At 50.8% G+C, this 15413-nt stretch overlaps 1 protein-coding gene across 1 annotated transcript; it reads left to right on the top strand.

Moving 5' to 3' along the window:
- The first annotated feature begins 86 nt into the window (after positions 1–86).
- On the top strand, positions 87–5592 carry LOC115599353. The gene is made up of 7 exons (XM_030462177.1): positions 87–139; positions 1572–1787; positions 2495–2636; positions 3004–3060; positions 3657–3933; positions 5115–5232; positions 5326–5592. The coding sequence occupies exons 2-7, from the start codon at positions 1720–1722 to the stop codon at positions 5357–5359; spliced, it is 696 nt and encodes a 231-aa protein (XP_030318037.1). The 5' UTR covers positions 87–139; positions 1572–1719; the 3' UTR covers positions 5360–5592.
- Positions 5593–15413: the final 9821 nt, after the last annotated feature.

Genomic DNA, 15413 nt, shown 5'->3' on the forward strand with positions numbered 1-15413 from the left:
GCGGCCCGCTCGCATGCGGCTGGAGAGCCCCTGCAGCCCGCCCGGCGCCCGGCGGGGGGCGCCACGGAGCACGGGGGCAAGGCAGCGGGAGCGGGGCGGGGGCGCTCCGCTCAGCCCCTGCGGCCTCACGGGCGGAGAGGTAAGTAGTCTAGGGGCGACGGCGGGAGAAGCGGCCGGGGCACGGCGTAGTTCACTGCTGCCCGGAGCCGTGCAGGCCGTAGAAGGCCGGGCGCGGTGGGCTGAGAGCAGGGCCGCGGGAGCCAGCGGCCCGAGGGAAAGAGGGAAGGGACAGGGGAGAGACGGAGAGTGTGGGGGTGAATGGTCTCTCTGGGGTTGCTTGGTTGGTGATGCTAAAGCAAGCGCACCTTATTTCTTCCGGAGGAGCACTGGGGCAAACGGAGAGAATGCTCTCCGGGAGGACAGGCAGAAAGGCATGTGCGCCGTCAGACATGCCTGATGAAGGCAGTCATTTCCCTTCATACACAAAACGTGTGCACACCTGCCGTGCCCACCCTCACTCGGTTTCCCACTGTGGTCTGTGATTCATTAGTACTAAGCTGCCAGCAGATCCCATGTGTGTGCATGGGATGCAGAGGTGAGATTGCACATTTCTCTCAAACCAGCCAGAGCCACCGTGGAAAATGCTCTCTGGTTAATTCTTTATTGCCTACTGCAGCACAAGACAATACCTTATGCATAAAGCCTCACAGGAAAAGGAAATATGGGAGCTATTTTGAGCAAATTTACACCATCAGAGTTAGCTTATATACGTTCAGCACTTTATGTCAGGTAGCTACAACTTTTTTTGGTACCATATAAGAACTACCATATTACTGAACCATTTGCCTCTTTCTCCCAGGAGAAAAAATAAATGCAAAATAAATTCACTTACACAAACATTTATGAGCATGCCTAGACATGCTAGATGTTTGCAGAACACCACAGAGATAGTTGAACTAGATGACCTGTAAGATCCCTTCCAAGCCAAACCAGTCCGTGCAGGTCTGTGTTAGAACCTCCAGGAGTGAAACAGGACGAAGATGTACACTGTAATTTAAAGTTTTTTGTGTTTGTATGTACCAAATTGTGAACATGTCTCTAGATGTGTATTTGTATGTAGTATTTACCCACTTAATATATTAATATTGCCAGCCACACTGTCAGACACATCCTTCCTGCACCACTCATCTCCCCTCCTTTGCCTCAGTGCCCCTATATGCAGAATACAGCTAATAACATCCCCACAGTTAAAGCACCTTCTGTTGACTGTCTTGCTCACTATGGTGACCAGCTATTTTAGTCACAGACTATTTTTTACCCTTTGAATTACCGAGCAGTGTCAGGCATAACTGGGAGCTCTAAGTACTCCTATAAAAGAAGTTCTTGTAACACTGGCACCATTCATAAGGCAGCATGCCATCCTAACCATCAGCTTAACCCATTAGCTCTTGGCACTTTCTCAGGTTTAGGCTTGGAATCTTGATGACTGTGACTGGCCACAAGGATGCATGTCCAGCTTTAAGGATGACATTTTGCCAGCCAACATTGCTTCTTTCCCATTTCTCTGACAGGTTTCAGGCTACCTCAGTTTAACCAGCAACCTGCAAGACTAGGGGCGAAACAGGGAGCAGGCAACTTTTCTGTCATCTTTGCTTGGCACCACAAATTGTCACAAGGCTGAAATGACAGTGACAAAAAGTAAGAGCGCACGTGCAAGGCATGTCTACAGATATCTATGCGATCTCGTACATCTGCAGAAGAAGCAGCCAGTCCCTGATTTGTGCAAGGTATTTCATCTCCTTTGGCTCAGTTTGATCACTGCAAAGACTAGCAGTCTGTTACACTCCGGGGAGCCAAGCTCTGTAAAGGGTAACATTTAAGGAACAGCAGTTGCTGCCATGGCTGCAAACTGTTCTCGGGTAACACTGAGGCCCGGTCATCCTCTCCTCAGCAAATTGCTATCTGATGGTGTGTCTTGACAGCGTTCCATGGGCAGTTCCAATTCTTTCCAGATCAAGAGTTCTAGTCTTTCATGGCATAAGGCAACCTGATATTCGGGACTAGCTACAGCTTACACAGGATTGCCAGCTGAGGAGAAGGCCTCAGCAATGAGACATTTTTTGTCAGCACCTGTCTCAAAGTGCTCTGTTACAGCAGAAATGGAAAAAATCCATGGTCACTTCACCAAAACCAATTCTTTAATCTCCTCTTTAGCACCTGTTTTATCATGCACAGCATCTTAAAATGTGGCTTATTATTAGCCATTATTTTCCAGAACCCTTAGTTTACTGTAACAGTTTGGTGCCAGTGGTGACACCACTGGAAATTTTGAGACTGAGGCAGAGGTGGGCAAAAGGGAGAAGTAACAGAGGCTTGGGGGCTCTGGCGTGGTGTGAGAGTGACCCGGGCCAAGGGTCTCCTAAGCAAATCCCTTGGACAGAGAATAAAAACTTGCTACTGTAGCAGTTGACCCTTGTATTTTTGCATTTGAAAGACACAGGGTCACCCAGCGCTATGGGAATGCAGCAGCTCTGTGGTTAGCATCCCATCAGGCTGGGACATATGTTCATCCTTCCATGGCTGGGGAGCTGCCTCTGTGGAGCTGCCAAAAGACACGCAAAACTCCACCTAAAATGGTAAGTGCTTTGTCTGAAACCTTGTTCCCTAAATTGCAGTCTGTTTCTGCCATCTTTCTAAGAAACAACTGTAGAGTTTCAAGGAATGTGAAGCTCCAGTAATCTACTGCTGGGTCTCTCACTATCTCACTCTGCATTCCCCAAGCACTTCATAAACTACTACAGCTTCCATTATAGAATTCTTCAGGGTTCTTTGACAGTCTATTAGGCCAGGCCTTGATAGTGGCTTTCCTGTCTGATAATGCTGACTGGTGAGCTCCTCAAGCATCCTTCTCTAAGCGTCCAACACATTCCATTACTGTGAACCACATAAAATTCCCAGTGTTTTGATCATGGCCTGACCAGTATGTTGGGTTCTTCTTGCTAGGGTTCCCTTTTGGGGAGGAAGAATTTGTGGAAGGGGCTGGCGTTGGCTGCTGAGATGGTAAGTGCTGGCACAGTTTGTTTGGTGGGGTTTTTTGTGTGTGTCTGTGTGGCTTTTTTTGGGGTTTTTGTTTTTTTTTTAATTGTATGTGGTGGTTTGTTTTGTTGGTGGGTTTTGGGGGCTTTTTCTTGGCAGATCATAACAGAGGAACTTGGTGACTACAGGAACATCTTAGTTATGGTGTTTTGTGCGTTTTTTTTGTCAAAGATGAATTCAGATGCCCAATTCTTCTGAAAGGTAAGTTGAGGGATCCAGGCGGGGAAGGGGCTGGGTGGAGGGAAAAGGTTGGGAATTGTAGAAAGGGGTTTTAAAGTTAATGTACAGGGCACGGCTGTCCAGGAAGTCCTGTTTGGGAATGGGTTACTCTTCAATATAACGATAGTGCGTGCTGGGCACAGCAGCTCCAGTGTGTTCTTTCCTTTCACCCTCCATGTCCGTCCTTCGCTTCCCCCTCTCTGGGCCTTGTCCATCTTCAACTCCCCATGCCAGTTTTTCCCCAGTGACACAACTACCACAAGCCCTGCCCTCCTGGTTTGTATCTTCACTCTATGCTACCTCCTGTCCTCGCTCCGCCGCGGCACTCGTGCTGGCTTTAGGGTTCTGCGCACGCGCACCCAGGCCTGGTGAAGTCATCAATCCGGGAGCTGGCATCCAGACCACGTGATGCAGCCGTGCTTCCGGAATCTTGGGGCGTCGAGGGGTTCCTCTCGCCCGGTGTGGAACCGCCGATGCCAATTCTACCGCCACTGCCGCTGTTGGCGAAGCCGGCGGGCAGAGCGCGGAACCGCAGCCCGGCGGGCGGGCGCCGGTTGTGGTTACTCTGCCGCGCCGCCCGCCTCCGGGGCGAGGAGAAGGGCGGAAGCGGCGGGAACGGTAAGAGCCGGGGGGTGGGGGGTGCGGGGCGCGGCACCGAGCCGAGCCGCTCCCGAGCGGTGCTCCGGGGACGGCGGGGAGTTCCGGGGCTGGGGACAGAAGCCCCGTCCGGTCGCCGGCTTCTGCTCGCCGGAGAAACAAAGGCTGAGCCCGTCGGCACCCCCCGACTCCCACCCCTCAGCATCCCCCCTGGGGAGTGCAGAGGAGCTCCATCCAGACGCAGTCAGGGTCTGGCTGGTTTGCGGGCCGGGAACGGGGGCGGAGTTTTCGGGTGTTGAAAACAGGCTGACAGGTTGATGTTTGGGGACAGCTGGAGCGGTGTGGCTTTGGGCTCGGAAACCGAGGTTCAGTCCTGCATTTTTGTGGGACTTGAACAGGCTCGGCAGCTGGGTTTTGGGCTCAGAAATGGGAGCTGAATCGGCTGGGTTGGGGACTAAAAGCCAGAGCTCCTCGGGATGGTTTTGTGCTGTGAGACACGGGTTCGTTTCTTGCCTCCTCTTTTCCCAGCATCACCGCCACCCTTCTGTATTTTTGTCCTGTCTGGCTACCGATTTTATTTTCCTCTTCTTTTGACAGTAAGCTGCTGACATGAAGGAATTCCAGAGCTGTTTTAAAATGAACATGAGTGTCAGCTGGGGAGGCAAATAGTCTGTTAATGATTGATAGTGAGTAAGGGGCACCATGTAAAATCCGTGCTGAACTCTTGTGATGGTGCATTTTGGCTCCGAAGTGTATTTCCACATGAAGCTTCTTCCCTCTCAACAGTTCATCTTTTGCTACACAGGTGACCTGAGCCTGAGCTCTTCTTGCCATGTCTTTTCCTGCCCCACTGCTGCACTGGCAACTTGGGAATGAATGTTACATATGTAATTGTGGAAGTCAAAAGAAAGAGAAGTATAGAAGCTGCTTTACTGTATATATTTTTAATCAAATGGGTTGATGTAAGCTACTTCTGTCAACAAGTTTTCTGGTTTTAAATATTCTCATTCCTAATTTTCCTATTGAAGCACTTGAACTGTGGGACAGAGGGGGATCCCTGACTGTTTTTTGTCTCCTAGAACTTGAGTTAGATTTGTGGGGCTACTGCCCACAGCTTTCAAGGAGGCCTGGCCTGCTTGACCACTGGCTACTCAAGGCTCCAGTGAGCGTGACCCATAATTGCCTGCCTGCCTGCCCCATAGATGCAGCTGTGCCCCATAGATTTTATCATGTACCCTTGTTGACCCCTTCCTATGACATCATCAGTTTATGCCTGGTGAGATCACTGCCCTTTTCCCAGGGCCAGGCTATGTCGTCCAGGTTTTGTACTACGCAATGGATTTTGAAGGATAAATCTAAGTAGAAATATCTTTAACATATACAAAAAATAAACTTATCTGTGTGTCCTTGTAGGAGAACAGCAGAGGATCAGGCCTGCGTGGGATAGAGGAGTGCTGCAGGTTCCCAGGCACTCACTGACCTTGAAGAACAACAAAGAGCTGTAAATAACTTAGGGAATTTGCCATCTGGACAATGTTATGTCCTGGTACCTGGTGGGAATGGGTAGATAAGGTTTTATGTTAGCAGGAAGAGCACTTTGAGGTGTAAATTGTAGATCAGTCAATAGATATTGGGATACTATATAAATCTTGAGAGCTACACAATAAATTATTCTCTTTGTGAGCAGCAGTTGGGGGCTGTGCCTTCATGTCTTCCATCATGTCTTAATTAAAAAAGACTTGAAAACGCTATGAGGGAAAAACTTGGTAGAGGAAGAAATGTAAAAGAGAGAGAAAATAAAAAATAAAACCAACCAAAACCAGATGTGACTCCAATATCTGTGTGGGTATGTAGATGAGAAATAGGACAGAGGAGTTCACTGGAGATTAGAGATGTGTAAGATGAGAAGTCAATATTTTTGTGTTTCAACAGTATCAAAGTAATTTAGTTCTCCCTCCCCAGCCTCCATGTGATGCACCGTCCCAGCTGTATCGTGTCCCCATGCCCCTTCTCGTCTTGTCCACGTCCCCCATGCGTGTCCCTGGGCCTCTGCCTGTGTTGTGCCTCGGTCTCGGGCTCCTTGTACTTGTCCTGTGCCCACCCGAGTGTCTCCTCCCCCTGGGGTGCAGTGGCTCTGCCCGCCCTGTGTGTGGCCACGGCTCTGAGCTTGACCACACCCCTGTGTCTCCGCCCCCTGCTCTGGGACAAGACTCTGAGCCTGACCACGCCTCCATTCAGCTCTCCACCAACCTCATGCTTGTCACAGCTCCCTGAGTGTGGCCTCGCCATCCCACCCCCTCACCTTTGCCCTGCCCCATTTGTGATTCCACCGCCTCTGTGCTTTGCTTTGCCCTGCCCTCCCCTTTGGGGCTGCCCCCCCCTCCTTGTTTCTCACTCTTCAGGGTTGGCTCTGCCTACACCATGCTTGGCTCCTCCGTGGGCAAAGGGCTCAGCACATGCTGCAGGGAGGGAGAGGTGACAGGGCGACAAGAGTGTGGGGGGTGGGGCCTCGGTTCATGCTGCAGGGAGGCGGGAGTTAGGGGGAAGAGGCCTATCCAGAGTGGCCCCGCTCCTGCTTCCTGGTTCCTAATTGCAGGGGGTGGACGGTGGTGCTGGGCTGGGAGGTACCCGCCTCCCCGGGGTGATGCGCTGTTCAGGGCTGGTGCTTGCACCCGTCTGTCTTGGACCCACCCTCTTTCTCTGGGCTGATCATCCTTGTGCACAGCTCTGCCTCCTCTGGGCCCTACCCCCTGTTTTTAGCTTTACCCTTGGTGGATGACACCCCCTCCTTCCCATGTGTTGTCCCACCCCTCCAAGCAGAGTTCTGCTCCAGGTCAGTGAAGCTCCGTGCCCAGGAGCGGGCCGTGCAAATGGAGCGGTATTCAGCCAGGTTGTTGCTAAGGGAAAGTAACTGGTGACAACTCAGTGCAGCACTTTCCAGTTGTATTTGTAGGTACTGTGCGGCTCCTGTCGGAACTGGATGGGCATTTGGGATGAGCTGTGATGGTAGCCAGGAGGGTCAGGGGGCAGGTGACATCTCACAAACACAACAGGAATTTTGTATCTTGCTGGTATCTTATGTGCCTCAAGAAATCATGGCCACAGCATCGGATTCTGGAAGGAGCAGATGACCAGAACACATGGGGGATCTGAGGAGTCGGATGCTGAAGAGGTTGGCAGTGGCTGGTGTGATGCTCATTAGCAGCACTGATTGTGGCTTGATTTCCTGCCCCCTTCTTGTCGTTGTGGCCCTGTCCTTCTACCCCTCTCCCCATGGGAGTGGTCTTGCCCTTCTTTCCTACCCCTCCTCCTTTCTCTCTCCCTCATTTTCCTTTTATTTTTAACTTAATTTCTCTGGCTCTGTTCAGGCTTTGAGCCTTGTCCCCAACTCTACTGGGATTCCTGAGGAGTCTAAATGAACATTTTGCTGCCTTCAGAGTGCCCCGAGGGGGGGGGGTTTGGCAGCCCCTGGGGACAGAGCTCCCAGCTGTGACCGGAGCAGGGGATGATCTCTGAAGGGCTCCAGCTGGGGCTGGGGTAGCCCAGGTGTGGCCAGTCAGGTTGATGAGGGGGCTTTCCCAAGGGACTGTGGGAGGGCCCCAGGATATATAAGCCTTCACCTCTACTCTGGGGCTCAGTCTGCTTGGGGGCTGTGTTGTGCTTGGAGCTCTACCAGGTAAGAGGAGCAGGGCTGGGGGCTTTTGGCTGGTGCAGTGGTTGTTTGCTCTGTCTTTCTCTTTTTTGGATCCCCAAGTGTTTTGGATGCCTGCAGTGTTCAACTCTGGAATGAGAGGGTAAGTGGAACACTCAGGGGCTCTTTGGAGGAGTTCAGCATTCTAAAAGAGGTTAGTGTTACTGGGATGGGACTTGCTGGTGGTACTGTTGGTTGGAATTTTCTCATGGCACATGATGAAGAGGAACCCTGTGGCTACAGGAACATCCCAGCCTGCTGATGTTGCTTTCCCTGTTGACCATGGCTTCAGGTGCCTAGCCCTCTGAAAAATAAGTGGAACCAGGTGCGGGGGAAGGGCTGGGCAGGGAGGGGAAAAGTTGAGAATGGAAGGTAGGGGTTTGGAAGTCAGTGTAGGTGAGAGGGCTGTCCAGGAGCAGCACCCTTTGGTCAGGTGAAGGGACTAGGTTAGATTCCAACATGATATGAATGTGGGCAGGGCAGCTCTAGCCTTAGTGTGTGGTGGTGCATAGTTTCTGCTGTCTTTGTTGTCTTAGGGCTTTCTATGGCCTTAGCGTCCTCGTTGTGCTCACAGAGCAAGTCTTGCACCTTGGGCACCATCCCTAGGCTCTGAAACACCTTATCAACGCATTCAGTGATGTGTTGTCTTGCACAACAAATCCACCACACGGAACAGTCTTGTGTATCGTAGCTTTCTCAAAGGTTGTCTTCTGACGTGTTCTTCCTAACTGCATCAGCATCTCTAATTGTGGAATTTCTTTAACTGGGACTGGTTCCCTGTATCATTAGGTCTTGAACCCAGGCTTCTCATTTACCTCTCATCTAAGCTTAGAAAGTAGCTTCTTTTAAAAGGCGGTGTCCTTTGACACTCTTGGGGCCACAATGGAGCCTCCATGTGTCGCTGTTGCATCCCTGGATGTCTTCTAGCCCAGCTGTCTTGGATCCTGGAATCATTCATCTTCCTGTGAGTTTCCTCTTGAGGTCAAGTATTGTGGTTTGCAACGTTTTGTATTGGGTTGGCCTCAGCCTTGAGAGTTTGGTTTGGAGCTGCCCTGCCCACATTGGGTTAAGGGTCTTTCGAACAGTCTTAGTGGAACTGTCCATGTGTTGAGCAGCATTTCATAGAGCGAAGGTTGGTGGGCTACAGGAGCACTTATTTCTCAGGTGTTGTATTGCTGTTGAAGGCATTGGCATCCCCTGTTTTTTGTGTTTTCCATGTGCCCTCCAAACCACATTTTGGCACCCCGCAAGGCTGGCAGGCAGATGGGTAAGGGGCCAAGGTAAAGGAGCAAGTAGGAGGTGGACATCACAGTGGGCTGCCTGTTGTTTTAGGCAGTGTCTCGGTGTGTGCTTTTCCTTTGACTTTTGCAGGTGCCACACAAAGCCATGCGTTGAGGAGTGGTCGGAGAAGGTGAGATGGTTGCGGGCTGCCTCATCCAGAGATTTTGCATCGACTTGGTTAAGTGTATCCCTTTGTTTTTGCAGGCGCTGTGCGTGCCACCTTTGGAGCTGGAAGAGCACTGGAGGTGAGATGGGATGGTAACGAGGAGGCTCGATCTCACAAGCAGAACAGTAATTTTGTGTCTCCTGGCATTTCAGGTGCCAAGAGCGATGGTGGCCATAACGTGTGGAAGGGGGAGGTAAGCAAGAGCAAGATGGGGGTTATGAGGAGCTTGTGGAAGGGGTTTGTATTAAGCTGACATCCTATTTCTGGTGGCACTGCCGTTTGTTATTGCAGATGACGAGGAGGAACTTGGTGGTTTTGGGAAGATTCCTGTCAGCTGATGTGGCTTTACTTTTCTGGCCGGTGGTTCAGAGCCCCAGACGTTTGAAAAGTAAGTGAAAGGGAGGATGGTTAGGGAGGGTCTGTGTAGAGTGGTCAAGGTTAGGAATTGCAGGGTCGGGTTTTCAAGTTACTGTAGGGGAGTGGGCTGTCCAGATGGGTGGTTGATGGGAGCCTGTCCCTCCCTGGCATGATGCTAGCAAGTTCCAGGAACTGAATGAGCATTGGAGGTGAGGTGGTAGTGCAAGGCTTGTGGACATAGTGTCTTCTCTCAAGCACAACAATAGTTTTGTGCCTTTTAGGTGCCCTGAATGACGATGCCTACAGCATCCAACTCTGGAAAGCGTGGGTGAGTGGGACCCTGCAGGGCTCTTCTGCAAAGCTGGGTCATTTGGAAGAGAATGGGGCTGGCCAATGTTGGACTTACTGCTGAATATTCTGGTAGGTGTTTTGGTGTTGTGGTTATGTGTGTGGGGTTTTTTTGTTTGCTTGTTTTGGTATTGTGGTGTGATTTTTTATTATTTTTTTTTTTAAATGCAGGTGGTGAAGGGGAACCTAGCAAGTTGAGGATTATCCCGGGCTGCTCCTTTTTTTTTTTTTTTCTTGGCTATCAATGGCTTTGGAGTGCCAGTCCTCTGAAAGATAAGTTGAGGGGCTGAGCAGAGGAGTCGAGGCTGAGAATTGCAAGTGGTGTTTTGAAGTTAGTGTAGGGGAGAGGGCTGTCTGGGAGCGGCCCCCTTTGGGAGAGTGAAGGGAACAGGTTACTTTCCAGTGTGATTCCAGCATGGGCAGGGCAGCTCCAGCCTTGGTCTGTGGGGTTGTGTGTTTTGTGTTGTCCGTCTTTGTTGTCTTAGAGCTTCCTCAGGCCTTGACGGTCCTCTGTGTCCTCACAGAGCAAGTCCTGCATCTTGGGCATCCTCCCTGGAAAGTCTTTCCTGCTCAGCATGGCGCTGATCAGCAGCGTGTTATTCCGCATGACGAGTCTAAATTGCAGATCGGTCTCTTGACTTGGAAGTTTCTTGATGGTTGCCTTCTGCTATGTCATTCTCAATTGCATTGTCATCTGATCTCTGTCCATCTAGCTTCCCTGAGCGGGACTCATTCCCTGCATCCTTGCATCCTCAGGTCTTGAAGGTGGCTTCTCAAGCATCCGCTGCTTCATTCCTTCGCTTTGCAGACGCATCGCTGTAGGTCTTATTGCCCAAAAGTCTTGGATTCCGGAGTCCCTCTTCTTGCTGCGAATTTTATCTTGATGTCAAGTCTTGCGACTCACGTGGCTGTGTCTCGGGTCAGTCTGTGTATGTGAGTGTTTGGCTTGGAGCTGCCCTGCCTGCTGTGTAGGTTCAGGGGCCACGAGAAGCGCCACAACCTGAGCAACTCAGTGCTGAGCAGCTTCCCAGTGATTTACATAATCCTGTTTTTCAGGTCCCAGGTGTCAATGACCAGCAAGAAACAAATGGAGGAGGAGAGGAGGCCGCCATCCAAAGGTTGGTCAGGGTGTGGAGTTGGTGGGAAGCTACCAAGCTCCCTTGGCTACCTGACCACATTATGGTTTATTGTCATTTTGAAGGTGGAAGCAGCGAGCAAAGCGGGATACAGGCACCGGCGGTGGCTGTGGCAAGGTGAGCAAAGGCTGGTGGGCTGGAGGGGCAGTTACTTCTCAGGTGCTGTATTATTGGTTGGTCGTGAGCATCCCTTGTTGTTTGTGGGTTTTTTCAGGTGCTCTCCTAACCTCATTTTGGCACCCCAAAGAGATGGCAGGCAGATGGGTGAGAGGCTGAGGTAAAGGAGCAGGAGGTGGATGTCACAGTGGCCTTGGTGTTGTTGGAGGCAATATCTCGGCGTGTGCCTTTTGCTTTGACTTTTGCAGGTGTCACACACAGTGCTAGAGTGACAAAGCCATGTCTTGAGGAACAGTTGGAGGTCAGATGTCTGTGGGCTGGATCAGCCATGTATTAGCATCACCTCTGCTAAACATTTCCCTTATTTTTCAGGTACTGTGTGTGCCACCTTTGGAACCGGATGAGCATTGAAGGTGAGCTGGGGTGGTAGAGAGTGGGTTCATGGAGCTGGTGACTACTGATCAGCAGAACAGTAAACTCTTTCTCTTGGTCTTTTAGGTGCCCAAAGCAGTGGTGGCCACAGCATTCAACTTTGGATCACGGAGATGAGTGGAACTGGGTGTGGCTCTCTTGAGGTGGTGGGTGTAGCGTAAGTGGTTGTTGATGGCTGAAGTGCACCTTATTGGCGACACTGTTTCTGATTTTCCTTTTTGTTCTGATTGCAGGTGATGAAGAGGAACATGCCCCTCAGCGTGGTGTTTTGCTGGACGTGTGCTGCACAAAGCCATGTGTTGAGGAGCGGTCGGAGAAGGTGAGATGGTTGCGGGCTGGCTCATCCAGAGATTTTATGTTGACTCAGTTAAGCGTTTCCCTTTGTCTTTGCAGATGCTGTGCATGCCACCTGTGGAGGGGGAAGAGCGCTGGAGGTGAGACAAGATGGTTACGAGGAGGCTTGATCTCACAAGCAGAACAGTAATTTTGTGTCTCCTGGTATTTCAGGTGCCAGAAGCGATGGTGGCCATAATGTGTGGAAGGAGGAGGTGAGCAGGGCAAGTTGGGGGTTATGAGGAGCTTGTGGAAGAGGTTTGTATTAAGCTGACATCCTATTTCTGGTGGCACTGCCGTTTGTTATTGCAGATGACGAGGAGGAACTTGGTGGTTTTGGGAAGATTCCCATCAGCCGATGCGGGTTACTTTTCTGTCCAGTGCTTCAGAGCCCCAGCTGTTTGAAAGGTAAGTGAAAGGGACAGTGGTTAGGGAGGGTCTGTGTAGAGTGGTCAAGGTTAGGAATCGCAGGGTTGGGACATCAAAGTTACTGTAGGGGAGTGGGCTGTCCAGAAGCGGTGCCCTTTGGGTGGTTGATGGGAGCCTGTCCCTCCCTGGCATGATGCTAGCAAGTTCCAGGAACTGAATGAGAATTGGAGGTGAGGTGGTAGTGCAGGGCTTGTGGACCTAGTTTCTTCTCTCAAGCACAACAATAGTTTTGTGTCTTTTAGGTGCCGTGAATGACGATGCCTACAGCATCCAACTCTGGAAAGCGTGGGTGAGTGGGACCCCGCAGGCCTCTTCTGTGAAGCTGGGTCATTTGGAAGAGAATGGCACTGGCTGATGTTGGACTTACTGCTGAATATTATGGGTGTTTTGGTGTTGTGGTTATGTGTGTGGAGTTTTTTTGTTTGCTTGTTTTGGTGTTGTAGTGTGACTTTTTTTTTTAATGCAGGTGGCAAAGGGGAACACTGCAAGTTGAAGATTATCCCGGGCTGCTCCTGTTTTTTTTCCTGGCTAACTACGACTTTGGAGAGCCAGTCCTCTGAAAGATAAGTTGAGGGACCAGTGGCGTAGAGGGGTCAAGGCTGGTGGGAGTTGTGGAAGGGGTTTTGAAGCTGGTGTAGGGGAGAGGGCAGTCTGGGAGCAGCCTCATTTGGTCAGGTGAAGGAAGCGGGTTAATTTCTGATGCGATGCCAGTGTGGGCAGGGCAGCTCCAGCCTTGGTGTGTGGTGGTGTGTAGTATGTGTTGTATGTCTTTGTCTTAAAGCTTCCTCAGGTCTTGGTGTCCTCTTGGAGCTGGTCCCATATCTTGGCCATCATCCCTAGCAGGCCTTTACTCATCAGCACACTCCTAGTCAGCAGCATCTTTTTCTTGTGTGACAAATTTGAAGTGTAGATAGGTCTTTCATCTGGGAAGCTTCCTGATGATCATCTTATGAAACATGATTGCCACCTGCACCAGCATCATCTTTGGTCATGGATTTTCCCAGAGTGGGACTTTGTTCCCCGCATCATCAGGTCTTAAAGCCTGGGTTCTTTGGCATCCCTTGATTCAGCCCCTCATTTTGCATTGCTGTAGGTCTTCTTGCCAAACAGTCTTGGATCCCAGAGATATTCTTGCTTGGTGTTCTCTTGTGATCGACTCTCATGATTTGGAGGGCTGTCTCGAATTTGTCTGAGTTGTTTGGCTTGGAGCTGCTCTTCCCAGAGTTTGCTGGAAGAGCCATAACTGAATAGTTCATCTGTTGGGCAGTGTTCCATTAACTTGTGTATCACCGTTTTTCAGATCCCATGTGGCAAGGATGTACGTGAAAGAGCTGGAGGAGAGAAGAGCGCCATGCAAATGTTAGTCAGGGTTTGGTGCTGGACTGGAGGTCCCTCTCCTGGCTACCTGACCACATTATGGTTTGTTTGTCCTTTTGAAGGTGAGAGCAGCCAACAAAGCAGAATATCTGTTCTGGAGGTGGCTCTGGCAAGGTGAGTAAAGGCTGATGTGCTGGAGGAGCGATTATTTCTCAGGTGTTTTATTGCTGTTGAAGGCATTGGCATCCCCTGTTTTTTGTGTTTTCCAGGTGTCCTCCAAGCCTACTTTTGGCACCCTACAAGGATGGCAGGCAGCAGATGGGTGAGAGGCTGAGGTAATGGGGCAGGAGGTGGACATCACAGAGGGCTGCCTGTTGTTGGAGGCACTACCTCAGCATGTGCCTTTTGCTTTGACTTTTGCAGGTGACACAGCCATCCTTGGAGGGACAAAGACACACATTTAGGAGGGGATGGAGAAGGTGAGATGGTGGTGGGCTGGGTCAGCCATGCATTTCACGTCAAGTCACTTAAAGGTTTCCTTTTGTTTTAGCAGGTGCTGTGCGTGCCATCTTTGGAACAGGATGAGCGTTGAAGTTGAGCCGAGTTGGTAGCGAGGAGTTCATGGGGCTGGTGGCTTCCGATCAGCAGAACAGGAACTCTCTCTTGGTGTTTCAGGTGCTCCAAGCAATGGTGGTGATAGCGTTCAACTCTGGAAGGAGAAGGTGCGTGGTATACCATGGAGCTTCCTTGAGAAGGTGAGTGCAGCAGAAGTAGCGTGCGTTGGCTTAGGTGGGACTTGCGCCAGTGCTGCTTGTGATCTGTGGGTGTTTTTTTTTTCTTTTCTATGTATAGGGGATGAAGAGGAACTGTGCGACTGGAAGCACATCCCAGTCAAACAACGTGGCTTTCATTACTGAGCATGGCTTTGTGCTGCCGTTGCTCTTGAAGATAAGTTGATGGCCCAGGGGTGGGTGGGGAGGGGCTGAGCAGTGGAGTCGAGGTTGGGAATTGCAAGGGGTGTTTTGAAGTTGGTGTAGGGGAGAGGGCTGTCTGGGAGAGGCCCTCTTTGGGTGGGTGAAGGGAACAGGTTACTTTCCAGTGTGATTCCAGCATGGGCAGGGCAGCTCCAGCCTTGGTCTGTGGGGTTGTGTGTTTTGTGTTGTCCGTCTTTGTTGTCTTAGAGCTTCCTCAGGCCTTGACGGTCCTCTGTGTCCTCACAGAGCAAGTCCTGCATCTTGGGCATCCTCCCTGGAAAGTCTTTCCTGCTCAGCATGGCGCTGATCAGCAGCGTGTTATTCCGCATGACGAGTCTAAATTGCAGATCGGTCTCTTGACTTGGAAGTTTCTTGATGGTTGCCTTCTGCTATGTCATTCTCAATTGCATTGTCATCTGATCTCTGTCCATCTAGCTTCCCTGAGCGGGACTCATTCCCTGCATCCTTGCATCCTCAGGTCTTGAAGGTGGCTTCTCAAGCATCCGCTGCTTCATTCCTTCGCTTTGCAGACGCATCGCTGTAGGTCTTATTGCCCAAAAGTCTTGGATTCCGGAGTCCCTCTTCTTGCTGCGAATTTTATCTTGATGTCAAGTCTTGCGACTCACGTGGCTGTGTCTCGGGTCAGTCTGTGTATGTGAGTGTTTGGCTTGGAGCTGCCCTGCCTGCTGTGTAGGTTCAGGGGCCACGAGAAGCGCCACAACCTGAGCAACTCAGTGCTGAGCAGCTTCCCAGTGATTTACATAATCCTGTTTTTCAGGTCCCAGGTGTCAATGACCAGCAAGAAACAAATGGAGGAGGAGAGGAGGCCGCCATCCAAAGGTTGGTCAGGGTGTGGAGTTGGTGGGAAGCTACCAAGCTCCCTTGGCTACCTGACCACATTATGGTTTATTGTCATTTTG

This window comes from Calypte anna, chromosome 19 (genome assembly GCF_003957555.1).
Source record: "Calypte anna isolate BGI_N300 chromosome 19, bCalAnn1_v1.p, whole genome shotgun sequence".
NCBI lineage: Eukaryota > Metazoa > Chordata > Aves > Apodiformes > Trochilidae > Calypte > Calypte anna.